The sequence below is a fragment of the Papio anubis genome, chromosome 11 (assembly GCF_008728515.1).
Source record: "Papio anubis isolate 15944 chromosome 11, Panubis1.0, whole genome shotgun sequence".
NCBI classification, from domain to species: Eukaryota; Metazoa; Chordata; class Mammalia; order Primates; family Cercopithecidae; genus Papio; species Papio anubis.
The window spans coordinates 113,961,924-113,980,664 of NC_044986.1; the positions used below are offsets into that span (position 1 = coordinate 113,961,924).

Consider the following 18,741-nt stretch of genomic DNA (forward strand, 5'->3'; position numbering starts at 1 on the left):
CACCTGAGGTCAGGGTTCGAGACCAGCCTGGCCAACATGGTGAAATCCCATCTCTACAAAAATACAAAAATTAACCAGGCATGACGATGGCTGTCTGTAATCCCAGCTACTCAGGAAGCTGAGGTGGGAGGATGGCTTGAGCTTGGAAGGCAGAAGTTGCAATAAGCCATGATCACACCACTGCACTCCAGCCTGGGTGACAGAGCCAGACCTTGTCTCAAAAAAAAAGAAAAAGAAAAAGACTAGGTGCAGTGGCTCATGCCTATAATCCCAGCACTTTGGGAAGGAGAGGTAGACAGATTTCCTGACATCAGGAATTCAAGACCAGCCTAGCCAACATGGTGAAACCCTGTCTCTACTAAAAGTATAACAGTTAGCCAGGTGTGGTGGCATGTTCCTGTAATCCCAGCTACTCGGGAAGGTGAGACAGGAGAATTGCTTGAACCTGGGAGCCGGAGGTTGCAGTGAGCCAAGGTCCCACCATTGCACTACAGCCTGGGTAATGAGAAACTCCGTCTCAAGAAAAAAAAAAAAAAAAGTAAAAAGATTGCCTTTTGTGCTCATTTTGGCAGCATGTATACTAAAATTAGAACACTGCGGAGAAGATTAGCATGGCCCCTGCACAAGGATGACAATAAAAATTGAAAAATAAATTTAAAAGATTACCTTTTACCTGGTGCCACGATGTAATTTAAAAATCAGGCTGGACGCGGTGGCTCATACCTGTAATCCCAGCACTTTGGGAGGCCAAGGCAGGCATATCGCTTGAAGCCAGGAGTTTGAGACCAGCCTGGCCCACATGGTGAAACCTCGTCTCTATTAAAAATACAAAAATGAGCCAGGTGTGGTGGCACACACCTGTAATCCCAGCTACTTGGGAGGCTGAAGCAGGAGAATCGCTTGAACCCAGGAAACGGAGGTTGCAGTGAGCTGAGATCGTGCCATTGCACTCCAGCCTGGGTGACAGAGCAAAACTCTATCTCAAAAAAAAAAAAAAGGCTGGGTGTGGTGGCACACACCTGTAGTCCCAGCTATGCCGGAGGCTGAGGCTTGCTTGAACTCAGGAGGCAGAGGTTGCAGAGAGCCAAGATTATGCCGCTACATGCCAGCCTGGGTGACAAAGTGAGACTCTGTCTCAAAAAAAAAAAAAAGAAAGAAAGAAAAAAAGAGCCCCCCAGAAAAACGGTGCTAAAGGCATTGCATTAACTCTTCCTAAATGTTCAGTGATGCTTCCAGGCTGATGAGGTCACCTCAAAACATATAAGATTGTTTGCGAAACACTGGGTGAGAAAGAAGCAATAGACCACTATAAGTGAACTAGAAATGAACAGCTGCTATTGGTGAGATGGCTGAAATCCATTTCCTGGCTATTGACTAGATACTGACTCCCAGGGCCGGGCTGGGGTGAGTCAAGTAACGTACCTAGTGCAAAAAGTTTAAGGAGGCACTGCTTTTAGGGCTGTGAAAATATCACCCCTCAGAAACAGTACCTCCCTACTTCCCTCTGAATGCTAAAAACTGCTTAAAACAACGAGGCCAGGCATAGTGGCTCACACCTATAATCCCAGCATTTTGGGAAGCCGAGTCAGCCCGATCACTTGAGGCAAGGAGTTCGAGAACAGCTTGGTGAAACTCTACTAAAAATACAAAAATTAGCTGAGCATGGTGGTGCAAGCCTGTAATCCCAGCTACTCGGGAGGCTGAGGCAGGAGAATTGCTTGAGCCTGGGAGGCAGAGTTTGCAGTGAGCGGAGATCACACTCTGCACTCCAGCCTGGGCGACAGAGCGACACTCCATCTCAAAAAACCAACCAACCAACCAACCAACATTGCAAGACTCGCAGTTTTTCTTCAGTACCCCTCAATTCCAAATATATAATCTTGAACCTTGGCGAACAGCACAAGATATTCTTGAACAGCCGAATTCTAAATGTCTTATTTCACCTCAGCAGTCATATCCAAATAAATGTAAAAATTTTAATACTCCCAGCCGGGCACGGTAGCTCATGCCTGTAATCCCAGCACTTTGGGAGGCCGAGGCAGGCGGATCACCTGAGGCCAGCACTTCGAGACCACCTGGTCCAACACATTGAAACCCCATCTCTACTAAAAATACAAAAATTAGCTGGGCGTGGTGGCGAGTGCCTATAATCCCAGCTACTCAGGAGGCTGAGGCAGGAGAATCACTTGAACCTGGGAGCTGGAGGTTGCAGTGAGCCGAAATAGTGCCACTGCAATCCAGCCTGGGCAACAGAGTGAGATTCCGTCTCAAAAAAATAAATAAATAAATAAAATAAAATAAAACAAAACAACAACAAATGTAATACTAATTAAAACTCATATGAACCTGAAAAAATTATAGCAGATAGGATAAATATATGCTTACTAGTATTTATTATTTTGAACATTTCCATTTGAAAACTAGCATATTTTTGTGATTTGAAAAACATAATGTACACTTAACACATAAATAGGTAAACCTAAGTATGTGTTAAATGATGAAATGATGAATTTCACGCCACTGCACTCCAGCCTGGGCAACAGTACAAGACTCCATCTCAAAAAGAAAAAAAATAAAAAAGAATGATAAATAATACCATTCATTTCCAACAAAATACTTTGAATTCCCAAATTGCTGCTATCAACAAAAATAGTGCTTAGACCATTTGGGCTTTAAAACTTTTTCTTTTCTTTTTCAGACAAGGTCTTGCTGTGTTGCCCAGGCTGGACTGTAGTGGCCTGGTCCTACCTCACTGCAGCCTTGAACTCCAGGGCTCAAGAGATGCTCCCATCTCAGCCTCCTGAGTAGCTGAGAGCACAGGTGTGAGCCACCAAACCAGGTAATTTTTTTTTTTTTTTTAGAGATGGGGTCTTACAATGTTGCCCAGGCTGCTCTCAAACTCCTGGGCTCAAGCGATCCTCTTGCTGAGGCCTCCCAAAGTCCTGGTATTATAGACATGAGCCACCGTGCCCCGCCTAATAGCCTAAAAGCTTGTGTAAATATTATTTCTGCTCAGGAGGACACTAGTGTAACATCTGCTATCCCTGTCCTTCATTATGATTGACAGAAAACCTACCTATCTTTCCAGGTAGTCTTAAAAGGCTGTTCAAAAAATGAAAGCAGGCCGGGTGTGGTAGCTCACGCCTGTAATCCCAGTACTTTGGGAGGCCGAGGCGCGCAGATCACCTGAGGTCAAGAGTTAGAGACCTGTCTGGCCAACATGGCGAAACCCCGTCTCTACTAAAAATACAAAAATTAGCTGGGGGTGGTGGTGCGTGCCTGTAATCTCAGCTACTTGGGAGGGTGAGGCAGAAGAATCGCTTAAACCCAGGAGTCAGAGGTTGCAATGGGCTGAGATGGCACCATTGCACTCCAGCCTGAGCAACAGAGTGAAACTGTGTCTCAAAAAACAACAAAAAAAATGAAGGTAGCAAAGTCAGTTGAAACTAAAAAGGTGTTTCTATAATTTAAATATAATTAGATATGGAAAATAGAGAAAAATGGAGTGCAAAAAATGACAAAAGGAGGAAGGCTTATTCGCCAGCTTCTTCTACTTACTGGGAGCCTGAGTAACATCTTAGGAGAAGCAACAATGAGTGGTTTTCTGAAGTTCCGGACCATTTGTCTTCTAAGCAAGTGGAAATACTGTGCGGGAGTTGTTGGATGAACCACAAACATGTTCACAGTGTCTCCGTCCACCCCCTCTTCCGCACTGTCACACATCTGGGAGAGAAGTGGCAAGAAAGGAGAAGAACATTCAGATCATCTATTTCAGTCGTAGTGACAATGGGCTAGCCAAAGGGAAACACAGGTGTTCTCAATTACAGCAGAAAAGCTATTGCCCAACATTACAGAAAAATACCAGCAGGTGCATTAATGAACGGTGAGGTATTAACCAAAGGAGAGCTCTGATGGCTTTCTCCACTGGCCCAATTCTGTGTCATCTAACACAATTGTTTCAAAACACGGCTAGACAGCAACAATCATCTGGAAAGAACTTTAAAAAAAAAAAAATACATATTCCGATTACTACAGGGTTAAGATAGGGGAAGGAAGCACTATCAGAATCTCACTTTCCTAATGTAATAAACAAAATGATTGTCGGTGTGTGTGTCTGTGTGTATGTGTGTGTGTTTTAAGACAAAAATAAAATCAAAAGCAGCTCATAGAAAGGTTGAAAAATTCAGGGCAAGGAAGTTAAATCTCAGAAGATCCTGGTGGGACAGAAAGCCGAGACATAACTCCTAACCCTACCCCAAAGGCAGGGAAAGGAAAGAAAGAGAGTTGACAAAATCTGGACAATTCTTTTTGTTGTTGTTGTTACAGAGTCTCGCTCTCTCGCCCAGGCTGGAGTTCAGTGGCACAATCACAGCATACTGTAACCTCAAACTCCGGACTCAAGCAATCCTCCCACCAGAACCTCCCAAGTAGCTGGGACTACAGGTGCCTGCTACCACACCTGACTAATTTTAAAAAATTTGTAGAGATGGGGTCTCGTTATGATGCCCAGGCTGGTCTCAAACTCCTGGGTTCAAGCGATCCTCCCGCCTCAGCCACCCAAACTGCTGAGATTACAGGCATGAGCCACCGTGCCTGGCCTTAATCATGATCATCTTTTTGCATACACACTTGATTCCCTTGACCCTTCACTCCAACCCATAAACCTAGTTAATCCCCACTTTCTGCCTGTTCCATGTCTGCAGAGAATGTAGCTGGAGACAACACAAAATCACACCAATGGTCTTTAGAATCCTGACCAAGAATCTCAGGTGGGGCCTTAAGGACCTTAGACTCTTAAACTCTATTTCCCTAATTCACTCATTCTCCTTCTTTCCCAGGTGACTAATTCACACCTTTAAACTCTGGACCTCCTCGTCCACCACCACTCTCAGCTAATGACCTCAGAGATGTCCTCAGACCATCTACACACAGATTCTCACCTGCACCCATCTTCTCTGCCTTCCATTTACTGCCACCAACCATGCTCCTGTCTAAAGCTAATTTAAGCCACCATGTACTAGAGCCTACCCCATCTTAAGCATGCAAGGAAATCATTCAGTTATTCTGCCCTCACCCCTACATCACCATTCTCTTCTTCTCTACTAGATCATGCCTGTCACCAAACAGGCCTTATTTCCTACCTTTAACACAAAACAAAGGCCTGGCGCGGTGGCCCACACCTGAAATCCTAGCACTTTGGGAAGCCAAGGAGGCAGTATCACATGAGGTCAGGGGTTCAAGAGCAGCCTGGCCAACATGGTGAAACCCTGTCTCTACTAAAAATACAAAACTTAGCCGGGCATCATGGCACACACCTATAATCCCAGGTACTCGGGAGGCTGAGGCAGGAGAATTGCTTGAACTTGGGAAGCAGAGGTTGCAGAGAGCCAAGACTGCACCATTTTACTCCAGCCTGGGTGACAGAGCAAGACGCCATCTCAAAAAGAAAACAAAACACAAAAAGAACTCTTGACACAAATTTCCCCACCAGCTATTGTTCCATTTTCGTATTCTATTTACAGCAATACTCCTCAAAAGATTTAAGTTGACTTTCCTCCCTTTTTTTTTTTTTTTTTTTTTTTTGAGACAGGGTCTGGCTCTCTTGCCCAGGCTGGAATACAGTGGCGAAACCTCAGCTCAGTACAACCTCTGCCTCCCAGGGTCAACTGATCCTCCCACCTCAGCCTCCCAAGTAGCTGGGATTGCGGGCATGCACCACCGCCCAGCTAATTTTTTTAGTTTTATTTTTAGCAGAGATGGGGTCTCACCATGTTGGCCAGGCTGGTCTCAAACTCCTGAGCAAGTGCTCCTCCCACCCCGGCCTCCCAAAGTGCTGGGATGACAGGCGTGAGCCACCGCGCTCGGCCCACTTTCCTCCCTGGAATACGTTCTGGAGATCTACTGCACAGGACGGTGACTGCAGTTAACATACTATATACCTGAAAACTGCCAAGAGGATAGATTTTAAATGTTCTCTTCCCAAAAAAATGGTGAGTATGTGAGGTGATGGGTCTGTTAATTGCTTGATTCAATCATTTTACAATGTATACCTGCATCAAAACATCACATTTTATACCATTAATATATACAATTTTACATTTGTCAATTAAAATTTTTAAATAAATACACTTCCCTTTCTCTAGAATCAGGAATCAGGGGTGTCCAATCTTTTGGCTTCCCTGAGCCACATTGGAAAAAGAATCATCTTGGGCCACACATAAAATACACTAACAATGGCTAATAAGGTACAAAAAAAAAAATCACAAATAATGTTTTAAGAAAGTTTATGAATTTGTATTGGGCCACATTCAAAGCTGTTCTGAGCTGCATGTGGTCCATGGACACAGGTTAGACAGGTTGCTCTAGATGGTCCTTAGTATGTCATCAACCATCAAATGGACTCCTGATTTCTAAATCCAGTGGTTCATTCTTACGCCTCATCTATTTATTATTTGTATATTTTTAGTAGAGACAGGGTCTCACTGTGTTGCCCAGGCTGGTCTCAAACTCCTGGGTTCAAGCGATTCTCCCACCTCGGCCTCTCAAAGTGCTGGGATTACTTCACTCCTCATCTTAATTGACATTGACACTCCCTCTTCTTTGATATGTTTCCTTCGCTTGCTTTCTAAGATCTTCCTCCCACCTCACTGGTTGCTCCTTCTTCATCTCACTTACTCTTCTTCTCTGCATCCTCTGAGGTTGGACTATCCCAGGGTCCAGAGCTCAGGCACCTTTTCTCTTCCACTGTGCTTACTGCTTTGATGACTTCATCCAGATTCATGACTGTCAACATCATCTAGTGGCCGATGACTCCGAAACTGTATCCCACACCTACCCATTTCCTCTATTTCTTCAAAAACTAGTAGTTTTGTATTTCACATGTCATTCTTTAGTTTATCTACCATTACTCTAATTTCTTTTTAAATAAAATTCTTGATGTCATCATTAATGTAACTATCCATCTATGTGTTGTTCTATCTACCTATCTATTAAGCTATCATCTATTTATACATTTTAGCGGCACACATGCCAAAATCATTAATGATATGCATGCTGAAGTACTTGGGGTGACATGTATTGATATCTCTATTTATTTATTATGTATGTATGTATGTATGTATGTATATATTTATTTATTTATTTAATTTTTTGAGACAGAGTCTTTGCTGTCCAGGCTGGAGTGCCATGGCGTGATCTTGGCTCACTGCAACCTCTGCCTCCTGGGTTCAAGCGATTCTCCTGCCTCAGGCTCCTGAGTAGCTTGGATTACAGGCATGAGTCACCACACCTGGCTAATTTTTGTATTTTTAGTAAAGATGGGGTTTCACCATGTTAGCCAGGCTGGTCTCAAACTCCTGACATCAAGTGATCCACCTGCCTTGGTCTCCCAAAGTGCTGGGATTACAGGTGTGAGCCACTGTGCCTGGCTGATATCTCCATTTATTTTGAAATGAATCAAAAAATAAGATGGATTGAAGGATACCAGAATGACAGATGAATAGATATGTGACAAAACAAGTATAATAAAAAATAATGGTGAATTCTAGGGAGTGGGTATATGAGTATTCGCAGTAAATTCTTTTCAACTTTTCTGTATATCTGAAAGTCTTCATAATAAACCATAAGGAAGTAACACGCAGAAAGAGACATTTATAATGATTCACACCAAATGAGGACAATGGCTATTTCTGGGAGGATATTTCAAATGTTTTAATAACCAGCCACGGTCGGTGGCTCGTGCCTGTAATCCCAACACCTTGGGAGGCTGAGGCGGGCGTATCACTTGAGGCCAGGAGTTTCAGACCAGCCTGGCCAACATGCAAGAACACCAATCTCTACTAAAAACACAAAAATTAGCCGGGCATGGTGGCATATGACTGTGGTCCCAGCTACTTGGAGGCTAAGGCAGGAGAAGCGCTTTAACCCAAGGGGCAGAGGTTGCAATAGCCGAGATCACACCACTGCATACCAGCCTGGGCAACAGAGCGAGACCCCATCTCAAAAAAAAAAAAAAAAAAAGGTGTCTAGGAGATTCTGATGATCAGTCTGGTATAAGAACTGCTGATCCTGGCACAAGAGAACTTTAATTGCCATAAAACCGTGATACTATTATACCTGATACATTATGTTTCCGAAGAAAATTGACATTGCATCAAATCTGTTTCACTCAAATACTGAGCTATCTTACAGTTAGGTGGGCGTTAAGCTACCCGCAGGAGGTAGAAAAGCTCTAGGAAGCAGGACAGTGATTGTTTGACTCCAGAAGACATTGCCTTACCTGCAGGAAACGCTCTATTCGACAGGATGAGTGGTCCGGCCCAGCCCCGTCGTAGCCGTGTGGAAGGAGGATGACGAGGCCGCTTTGGAGGAGCCACTTGGCTTCTCCTGGAAAAGCACCATGTGAGGAGTAAGAGCTCTGCGAAGCGGGGACAAAGCGGCCTCACATGACTCAGCTGGGGAAATCAATGTTAGTTTTCTGCCTGACCCCCCAAAACTGCTTTTATTACATGCACTTTCTAGAACTATTATGCTATACTTAGGGAAATGTCCATTTCGTTGAATGAAAACTTATCATGGGCTGGGCATGGTGGCTCACACCTGTAATCCCAGCACTTTGGGGGGCTGAGGCGGATGGATCACTTGAGGTCAGGAGTTTGAGACCAGCCTGGCCAACATGGTGAAACCCCGTCTCTACTAAAAATACAAAAATTAGCCAGGTGTAGTGGTGCACGTCTGTAGTCCCAGCTACTCTTGAGGCTGAGGTGGGAGAATCACTTGACCCCGGGAGGTAGAGGTTGCAGTGAGCTGAGATCGTGCCACTGCACACCAGCCTAGGGGACAGAGTGAGACTCCATCTCAAAAAAGAAAATCATAACCTATCACGGCATAGGCCCTGGGCTTTTACGAGTGGAAGACAAACTCAAAGGGGAACGTTCCCAGCTTCCTGGACAGCACGTGCCACTCCGATATCACTGCAGGCACCACTCTTACAAGAATGGGCAGCTCCCACCTTTCTCACAGCCCGGCTGACAACACAGGCCACTGTCTTGAAACAGGGGGTGGTGGACACGACAGAACAGTCTCTGGACAAGTCAGAAGTCCAGGCTCCTCAGGCACTTTTGTTCCTCCCAGTGAAAATGTTACAGAGAAGCATACCTATCGGAAAGACTGAAGGCGGGTATTCAAAACCCAAGAATGGGCATCCCTGGAAAATGGGATTCAGGGTCTGGGGAGAGACTCAGATGTTTACTTCAATTCCTTCTAATTTTTACAGTGAGCAGGTACTGCTTTGGAAGTTTTCAGACACTGGAGCGGGTTTTCATGGCCCTACTGACTCCTGGGCACAGGCGCTGGGTGGCACCAGTGCTCCTGCTGACAGAGAGCTTGGGTGTTTGTCCTAGTAACACATGAACCTGACAGTGGCTACGCTCCCGTCATAACAGAGTGACCCCAACTCCCTGGAGGTGCCGCTACACACGGGAGTCTCACAGGCAGCAGCGGCCCCTTTTCATTCATTTGTCCCCATGAGGCTGGGGCCATGCAGGGACCCCCACCTGTACCCACCTTATACACTGACACCAACCTCCAGAGATGAATGTGTCAAAGATGATCTGGGCACCATTGAAGAAATCACCAAACTGTGCCTCCCACAGGGGCAGTAACTTTGGGCTCTCAATGCTCATCCCGTATTCGAATCCCAAGACGGCCTCTTCTGACAGGGGGCTGTTGCTGACCTAATCCCAGGGAAGAGAAGGAAACGCTGGCATGCGAGGGCAAGGGCAGAGCATTGGGTTCCTGGGAACTTATCAAAGGGAGGTGGTGCGGAGAGGGAGCCTTGCTCTCATTCATCACCACATTCTTTTTGTTTGTTTGTTTTTGTTTTTTGAGATGGACTTTCGCTTTTGTCGCCCAGGCTGGAGTGCAATGGCTCCATCTCAGCTCACTGCAACCTCCGCCTCCCAGGTTCAAGCGATTCTCCTGCCTCAGCCTCCTGAGTAGCTGGGATTACAGGTGCCCGCCACCACGCCCAGTTAATTTTTGTATTTTTAGTAGAGACAGGATTTCAGCATGTTGACCAGGCTGGTCTCAAACTAGTGAGCTCAGGTGATCCACCCACCTTGGCCCCCCAAAGTGCTGCGGTTACAGGCATGAGCCACCACGCCCGGCCTCATCACCACATTCTTTTGAGAAGAGATTTGCTGCTTGGTGTCAGGGGTGCAGATGAGAAAAGTTGGGACAAAGAGAGGAAAAGATGAAAGAGGCCGGAATATGGGTATTACAGAGTTTCTTCAAGGATAAGCACATATACTTCTCAGATGACCCTCCTCTGGAGCTGAGTATACAACTGTGTCTTACAAGGTTTTCAAAAACCTGTGGCCAGGCGTGGTGGCCTCCCAACAATTTGGGAGTTGGGAGGCCAAGATGGAAGGATCGCTTGAGCACAGGAGTTTGAGACCAACCTGGGCAACATGGCAAAACCCCGTCTCTACAAAAAGCAGACAAAAATTAGCTGGGCGTGGTGGCACATACCCGTAGTCCCAACTACTTAGGAGGCTGAGGTGGGAGGATTGCTTGAACCTGTGAGGTGGAGGTTGCATTGAGCCGAAATTGCGCCACTGCACTCTAGCCTGGGCAACAGAGTGAGACTCTGCCTCAAAAAAAAAGAAAGAAAAGAAAAAAAATGGCTGATCTTGGTTTGAGAAATACATGGTAGTCATGTCTGTGTTAATTTCCTGATTTTGGTGTGTTATGATGGAGAAGGATGTCCCTGTTTGTGGAAATACACACTAGGGGGCACCAGGATGGCAACCTGCTCTCAAATGGTTCAAGATGGAAAAGAGGAGGTTAGGAGGATCACTTGGACACAGGAGGTTGAGGCTGCAGCGAGCTGTGATTGCATCACTACACCCCAGCCTGCGTGACAAAGTGAGATCCTGTCTCAAAAGAAAAAAAAAAAATGAGAAAATGTTCCTTACTGTATACAACATTTTGGTAATTTTGTGTTTCTTTCAAATTTTAAAAAAACATATGCTTAAGTCACATCTTTATAGAATATTATTTTGGAATAAAAGGGAAGGATGGGCAGAGTATGGTGGCTCACGCCTATAATCTCAGCACTTTGGGAGGCTGAGATGGGCAGATCACTTGAGGTCAGAAGTTTGAGATCAGCCTGGCCAATGTGACAAGACCCAGTCTCTGCTACAAACACAAAAATTAGCAAGGCCTGGTGGCACACATCTGCAGTCCCAGCTACTCAGGAGGCTGAGGAGGGAGAACCACTTTAACCTAAGAAGCTGAGGTTGCAGTGAGCCGAGATTACGCCACTGCACTCCAGCCTGGGTGACAGAGCGAGACTTGGTCTCAAAAAAAAAAAAAAAAAAAAAACAGGATGAACTGATACGTGCTACATGCATGGATGGACCTTGAAAACATGATGCCAAGTCAAAGAAGCCAGTCACAAAAGGCCACATGTTATACCATCCTATTTACATGAAACATCCAAAATAGGCAGATCAATAGAAACAAGTCGATGAGTAGTGTCCAGGGGCTGGAGGGAGGAAGAAGTGGGCAGTGACTGCTAATGGGCGTGGGCTTTCTTTCTAGGGCAATGAAAATGTTCTAAAATTAGATAGTGGTGATGATTATACAACTCTGTGAATAGACTACAAACTGCTCAAGTGTACACACTGAGGGGTTGAATTTTATGAGTTATAGCTCAATAAAGCTTTTTTTAAAAAAATAAAAACCCTCTAGGCTGGGCACGGCGGCTCACACCTATAATCCCAGCACTTTGGGAGGCCAAGGCAGGAGGATTGCTTGAGGCCAGGAATTCAAGACGACACTGGCCATCACAGTGAGACCCCTATCTCTACAAAATATTTACGGTTAGCGGTGCTTGCCTGTAGCCCAGCTACTTGAGAGGCTGAGGTGGGAGGATTGCTTGTGCCTAACAGCTGGAGGCTACAGGGAGCTATAATTGCACCATGGGACTCCAGCCTGGGCAACAGAGGAGGACCTGTCACACACACACACACACACACACACACACACACACATATACACACACACAAAGATTTGAGATGTACAACAGAGTTGGGGGGAAAAACACACCCCAAGGACCTATTCACTTATCATGAAGGCTGCCTGGCCTCTGTCCCTTCCTAGAAGCCATTATTGATAAGGGAACGCTGGTCAGTTATAAAATTCAATACAGACAATGAAGGCAGATCACTGCTTACGAAAATACAGCTACTCTCACTACCAAGATCAAGCAGGAGTTTCTCCCAGGGTTTTCACATAGAGGACATGGTATTAAATAATAAATTACTATTATTATTTTTTGAGACAGAGTCTTGCTCTGTTGCCCAAGCTGGAGTGCAGTGGTATGATCTCGGCTCACTACCTCCGCCTCCTGGGTTCAAGCAATTCTGCCTCAACCTCCCGAGTAGCTGGGATTACAGGCATGTGCCACCATGCCCGACTAATTTTTGTATTTTTAGTAGAGACAGGGTTTCACCATGTTGGCCAGGCCGGTGTTGAACTCCTGCCCGCCTTGGCCTCCCAAAGTGCTGGGATTACAGGTGTAAGCAACCACACCCAGCCTAAATAATAAATTAAATCTTCGGCCAGGTGTGGTGGTTCACACCTGTAATCCCAGCACTCTGGGAAGCCAAATAATCCCAGCTACTTGGGAGGCTGAGGCAGGAGAACTGCTCCAACCCAGGAGGCAGAGGTTGGAGTAAGCCAAGATCATGCCATGGCACTCCAGCCTGGGTGACAGAGTGAGGCTCCGTCTCAAAAATAAATAAATAAATATAAATTAAATCTTCAACAGTATCCACAAAATAGACACAGGTATTTAATTGGGACTTTTTCAATAGCAAAATTCAAAACTGATAATAAATATCAAAGCACAATTCAATGAAAGCTTCATGTGAGGTAGGGGAATACTAAACATTTCAGTATCTAGTTCAGCAATCTGACTTGATCCAAGGGTAGATTTTGGACTAACTTAAAGAAAAGATGAGCTCCATATCCCTTCAGTTATCTTCCTAAAATGTGGCTTTTGCCAAGTGAATTTTTTTTTTTCTTTTGAAATGGAGTCTTGCTCTATCACTAGGCTGGAGTGCAGTGGCGCGATCTCAGCTCACTGCAACCTCCACCTCACGGGTTCAAGCGATTCTCCTGCCTCAACCTCCTGAATAGCTGGGACTACAGACACGTGCCACCACGCCCAGCTAATTTTTGTATTTTTAGTAGAAATGGGGTTTCACCATTTTGGCCAGGATGGTCAAAATGGTGACCTCGTGATCTGCCCGCCTCAGCCTACCAAAGTGCTGGGATTACAGGTGTGAGCCACCACACCCGGCCGCCAAATGAATTTTTTATAGAGTGTCAGTAACTCAAGATGATGTTCTCAAACTAATGGCTAGAGTAGAAAAGAAGATGACATGCCACTCAACTTACCTTAAGGAGTGAGTTATTTTCATAAACATCATGTGCTAGACACTTGAATACTTGTTTGAGGTAAATAAATGAAAACTCCACTACTACCCTTAAGGCACGAAAGAGAAGGGCACAGAAGCTGCTACACAGAAATACATGGTTACATCTGGCTGGGTGCAGCGGCTCACACCTATACTTCCAGCACTTTGGGACGCCAAGGCAGGTGGACTGCTTGAGGCCAGGAGTTCAAGACCAGCCTGAACAATATGGCGAAACTCCATCTCTACAAAAAATAAATAAATTAGCCAGGAATGGCACCTCATGCCCATGGTCCCAGCCATTCAGGAGGTTGAAGCATGAGGATCCCTTGAGCCTAGGAGGTGGAGGCTGCAGTGAGCCAAGATGGCACCACTGCACTCCAGCCTGGGCAATAGAGGAAGATTAAGTCTCAAAAAAAAAAAAAGAAAGAAATACATGGTTATGTGTACATTCGTCAAATCGATCATACCTTAGGGAACAGGTAACCTTGAGGATGCGCAATTTTGCTTTCCTTAAGTAGGCAAGGAATACTGACTCATCCACATTTTTGAATAACTTTAATGAATTACCGCAATATGCAGATGATAATGTCAACTTTGAGTTGACAAAACACATCGATTTGACATTTACATGATTACAGATAAGTCACCAGAAGAAGAAAGCTCCAGCCTACTCTCTAGTGGGTTACTTCCATCCCAAATTGACAGACCCACCTCATCCACCCATCTAGCAGCCCTTTACTTCCAAAGGTACTGAACCCAAAGTTGCCAGCACTCGTTCCTATTTGTTCTAAGATCCTGGATCTGTAATTGTTGGCACCTGGATTTTACAACAGCTATAGAAACATCTCACCTCTAGAAATCCCTTCTGATTGGGGTCCATATGGTTCAAGGGGATGTAGGTGTCATCAGTCTCCTGGCAAACCACCATTGCATGTCTCTGACTGAAAGTTCCACGGCCAACATCTTGGCCACTTAGACGAACATTAAAACCTTAAGCAAGCAAGAAAAAAAAAAGTCAGATTCCCATAAATAACCTAATAATAAGGTGTGGTGACTCTAAATTCTTATATACTGGCTTAATCCTGAGAATTTTCCTTAGGATAACAGATAGTTATTAATATATGCTGTCTGATATTCAAAAGTCTATAGTTAAGATGAGATTCTGTAAGAATGGAGAGGTATCATGTGCCCTGCAATTTTTAGAGAAAACTATCTTTCCAGTACATCCAGCACTAGCCCTTTGTTTCCCAGGCATAACTGTCCTATGTCTATACTCTGATGAAGGTTGTCAGCATGACTTATACTACAATAAAGTAATATTGTCAGGAAAGAAAAATTAACATGTTTTAGAACCTCTCTGGTCAATGAACACAATGGGAGGTAGTTATAACTCAAATAAACTGAAAGGTAACAGGTAGCAAACACGATTAAAAGTACTCTCTACTAGCTAGACAGAAAATTCTTACCTTGAGCAAGTAAGGAACCCAAGGCGAGAGCTTCCGCAGTGGCCCAGTCTAGCTTGGTTCCATCCATCATCTTCTCCATTCTGGACTGTAAAATTCAGAGGAAGAAAAAAAGGAATGTCTAAGAATCCATCTCCTTTTTCACAATGAGTACAAAAAATTTAATGCAGGCCAGGCATGGTGGCTCACGCCTGTAATCCCAGCACTTTGGGAGGCCGAGGCAGGTGGATCACTTGAGGAATTCGAGATCAGCCTGGACGACATGGTGAAACCCCATCTCTACTAAAAATACAAAACTTAGCCAGGCCTGGTGGCATGTTCCTATGATCCCAGCTACTCAGGAAGCTGAGGCAGGGAATCACTTGAACCTGAGAGGTGGAGGGTGCAGTGCAGTGAACTGAGATGGCTCCACTACACTATAGCCTGGGCGACAGAGCAAGGCTCGGTCTCAAAAAAAAAAAACAAAAACAAATTAATGCAACAAAATTAAGCATAAAAAAAATGCTGAATAAAAACAGAGTGCAAAGGGATACATTAGAGAAAGAGAGCAATTATATACAGTTGGTTTGTTTTTTTTTTTTTTTTTCTGAGACAGTCTCTCTCACACAGGCTGGAGAGCAGTGGTGCGATCTTGGCTGACTGCAACCTTGGCCTCCCTGGTTCAAGTGATTCTCCTGCCTCAGCCTCCTGAGTAGCTGGGACTACTGGTGCACACCACCACACCCAGCTAATTTTTGTACTTTTTAGTGGAGAAAGGGTTTCGTGATGTTGGTCAGACTGGTCTTGAACCCCTGAACTCAAATGATCTGCCTGGCTCGGCCTCCTACAGTGCTGGGATTACAGGCATGAGCCACCACACCCGGCCTACATACAATTTTAAAACAGGTAAAACAAACACGTGCTTAGGTTAGTGGTTACCTCTGCAGAGGTGGGAGGAGACGGATCAAGGAGGAGTATGTGGGCAACTGTATTTATAATATCCTATTTCCTAAGCTGGGTGATGAGTACATATTAATAGTTTGTTGTAATAGTCTCTGTACCTATAACAAAAACTTAGAGTTAATGGATTGTTTTAATTTTAATTTCTTTTTTTTTTTGGAGAAACAGGGTCTCATTCTGTCACCCAGGCTGGAGTACAGTGGCACAATCTCAGCTCACTGCAGGTTCAACCTTCTGGCCTCAACCAATCCTCCCACCTCAGCCTCCTGAGGAGCTGAGACTACAGGCATGCGCCAGCATGCCAGGCTATTTTTTTAATCTTTACTAGCGATGAGGTCTCACTATGTTGCCCAGGCTGGTCTTGAACTTCTGGGCTCAAGCAATCCTTCCACCTTCGCCTTCCAAAGCACTGGTATTACAGATAGGAGCCACCATGCCTGGCCAAGTTAGTGTTTGAAAATAATTCGTGTTGGGCACAGCGGCTCACACCTGTAATCCCAGCACTTTGGGAGGCCTAAGTGGATGGATCAACTGAGGTCAGGAGTTCAAGACCAACCTGGCCAAATGGTGAAAACTCATCTCTACTAAAAATACAAAAATTAGCTGGGCACGGTGGCACGTGCCTGTAAGCCCAGCTACTCAGGAGGCTGAGGCAGGAGAATCGCTTGAACCTGGGAGGCAGAGGTTGCAGTGAGCTGAGATCACACCACTGCATCCAGCCAGGGAGACACAGCAAGATTCCACCTCAAAAATAACATAAAATAAAATAATTTAGAGGGCAAATTTCCTTCATCTTCAAGCTTAAAAAAGATAAAGACCTTTAACTCTTTGCTCTCCATGTTTTAGCACTGAAAGTTCCACACTCCAGGAAACCCCTATGAAAGTCCCACACTCTAGAAAACCCCTAAGTCCCAGGCCCACCAGGGCCGTTTGTCATCCTATAGTGATACTAAGACAATACGTAAAATGTTGGCATGTTTATGGGGCTTCTTTGGGGTGTGTGTGTTGATTTTTGTTTCTTTTATTTAAGCCGGCTGAAACAATTAAAGTATTTTCTACTCACTGGTTGAAAAAATAAAAACAGACATTCTTGTATCTCTGTATTTTTTTATAGTGTACATGTATTCCAGGTACATGTAATGTATGAACATGCATAAATACATGAAAGAAAAAGAAAAGTAGAGAAAATCTGAGGTAACTATCAGTACCAAAACAACCCTAGGATCAGTTTCTACAACCTAATGACACGCAATAAATTTCTGTCAAATGAATCAGCCAACCAAAAAGACCAGACCAATGTCAGTCCCTTGGCTGAGCAGGAAGGAGAAGCAATAACCAGCCATTTGGAAGCTGCCCACCTGAACATGTGTCTTCAGCAGGTGACTGTGCATCTGCAGCTCTCTTGGCACCTCTACAGACTTCACGCCAACAAACTGCAGGAGGTCGAGGGGCACACCTGTGCTCCAGGTGGTGATTCGTGCTTCTGGCTGAGCCAGGCCCTGCCAGTGGGCCTGCAGGTTCAGGGCAGGGGGGCTGTAGTGGGCCATGTTATTTAAGTGATCATTCAACTTAGCATAGTAGGAGGATTTTATTTCAGACACCTCCTCCTGCGTCATGAGTCCACTGGCAATGAGGTGCTCTGCATATGTGTCTGGGATACTCTTTCGAGCTCTGTCCAAGAAAGAGGAGAAACAAAAATCAATCTGACCTGTAACAATCTAACAGAGACAGAGAGAGTCACTGTCAAGTGCGGTGGACTGTCAGCACTCTAAAAAGGCATTCGACAGGTGCAGTGGCTCACGCCTGCAATCTCAGCACTTTGGGAGACCAAGGTGGGTACATCATCTGAGGTCAGGAGTTCGGGACCAGCCTGGCCAACCTAGTGAAACCCTGTCTCTACTAAAAATACAAAAAAATAGCTTGGCGTGGTGACAGGCGCCTGTAATCCCAGCTACTCAGGAGGCTGAGGCAGTAGAATTGCTTGAACCTAAGAGGTGGAGGTTGCAGTGAGCCGAGATCGCACCATTGCACTCCTGCCTAGGCAACAAAAGTGAAACTCCGTCTCAAAAAATAAATAAATAAAGGCCGGGCGCAGTGGCTCACGCCTGTAATCCCAGCACTTTGGGAGGCCAACGTGGGTGGATCACAAAGTCAGGAGATTGAGACCATCCTGGCTAACACAGTGAAACCCCGTCTCTACTAAAAATACAAAAAAAAAAAAAAAAAAAAAAATTAGCCGGGCGTGGTGGCGGGCGCCTGTAGTCCCAGCTAGTAGGGAGGCTGAGGCAGGAGAATGGTGTGAACCTGGGAGGCAGAGCTTGCAGAGAGCCAAGATTGCGCCATGGCACTCCAGCCTGGGCAACAGAGCGAGACTCCGTCTCAAAAAATAAATAAATAAATAAATAAATAAATAAATAAATAAATAAAAATAAAATAAAAAGGCATTCAGGAAAAATGTTTTGGAACTACACAGAAGTGGTGGTTGTACCACTTTGTGAAGGTAAATAAATGCCACTGAGTTGTTCACATTAAGATGCCAATTTTATATTATGTCATGTTCATCTCAATAAGTTTATAAAACATAAAATAAATAAGCAATGCTAAATATAATTAATTAATTTAATAAATGAAGGCACTCACAGTAACAACCTCTTTTCCAGGCAAGTAAGAGAAAACAAATTTATCTTTATAAGTTTTTGTCTGCATCCAAGTAGAAATAATAAATAGAGTTTTTCTATGATTTGATAAATTCTGACAATTATTTCCAAGACTGACCCACACTGTCTATCCAATCAGCACCCCCCTTTATTTAAAAAGGTATGGAACCCAAAGTTGCCCCAGTCTCTGAAAGT

At 44.7% G+C, this 18,741-nt stretch overlaps 1 protein-coding gene and 1 non-coding gene across 4 annotated transcripts in view; one reads left to right on the plus strand and one right to left on the minus strand.

Moving 5' to 3' along the window:
- The window catches only part of DHTKD1 (dehydrogenase E1 and transketolase domain containing 1), a 54,426-nt gene that overhangs the window by 9,269 nt on the left and 26,416 nt on the right, over positions 1-18,741 (minus strand). For 2 of the 3 annotated variants that reach the window (XM_009213979.3, XM_003903383.4), the window contains 6 exons: positions 17,248-17,560; positions 14,954-15,038; positions 14,338-14,477; positions 9,584-9,734; positions 8,279-8,385; positions 3,559-3,723 (listed from right to left, as the gene is read on the minus strand). In XM_009213979.3, the coding sequence (XP_009212243.1) occupies positions 3,559-3,723; positions 8,279-8,385; positions 9,584-9,734; positions 14,338-14,477; positions 14,954-15,038; positions 17,248-17,560 (961 nt within the window). Of the gene's footprint in view, positions 1-1,112; positions 1,281-3,558; positions 3,724-8,278; positions 8,386-9,583; positions 9,735-14,337; positions 14,478-14,953; positions 15,039-17,247; positions 17,561-18,741 lie in introns of those variants that run through there. The other variant, XM_009213980.4, reaches the window with a different exon arrangement.
- LOC116269549 lies at positions 557-663 on the plus strand. The gene has a single exon (XR_004177176.1). It is a non-coding gene; the product is annotated as a U6 spliceosomal RNA (small nuclear RNA).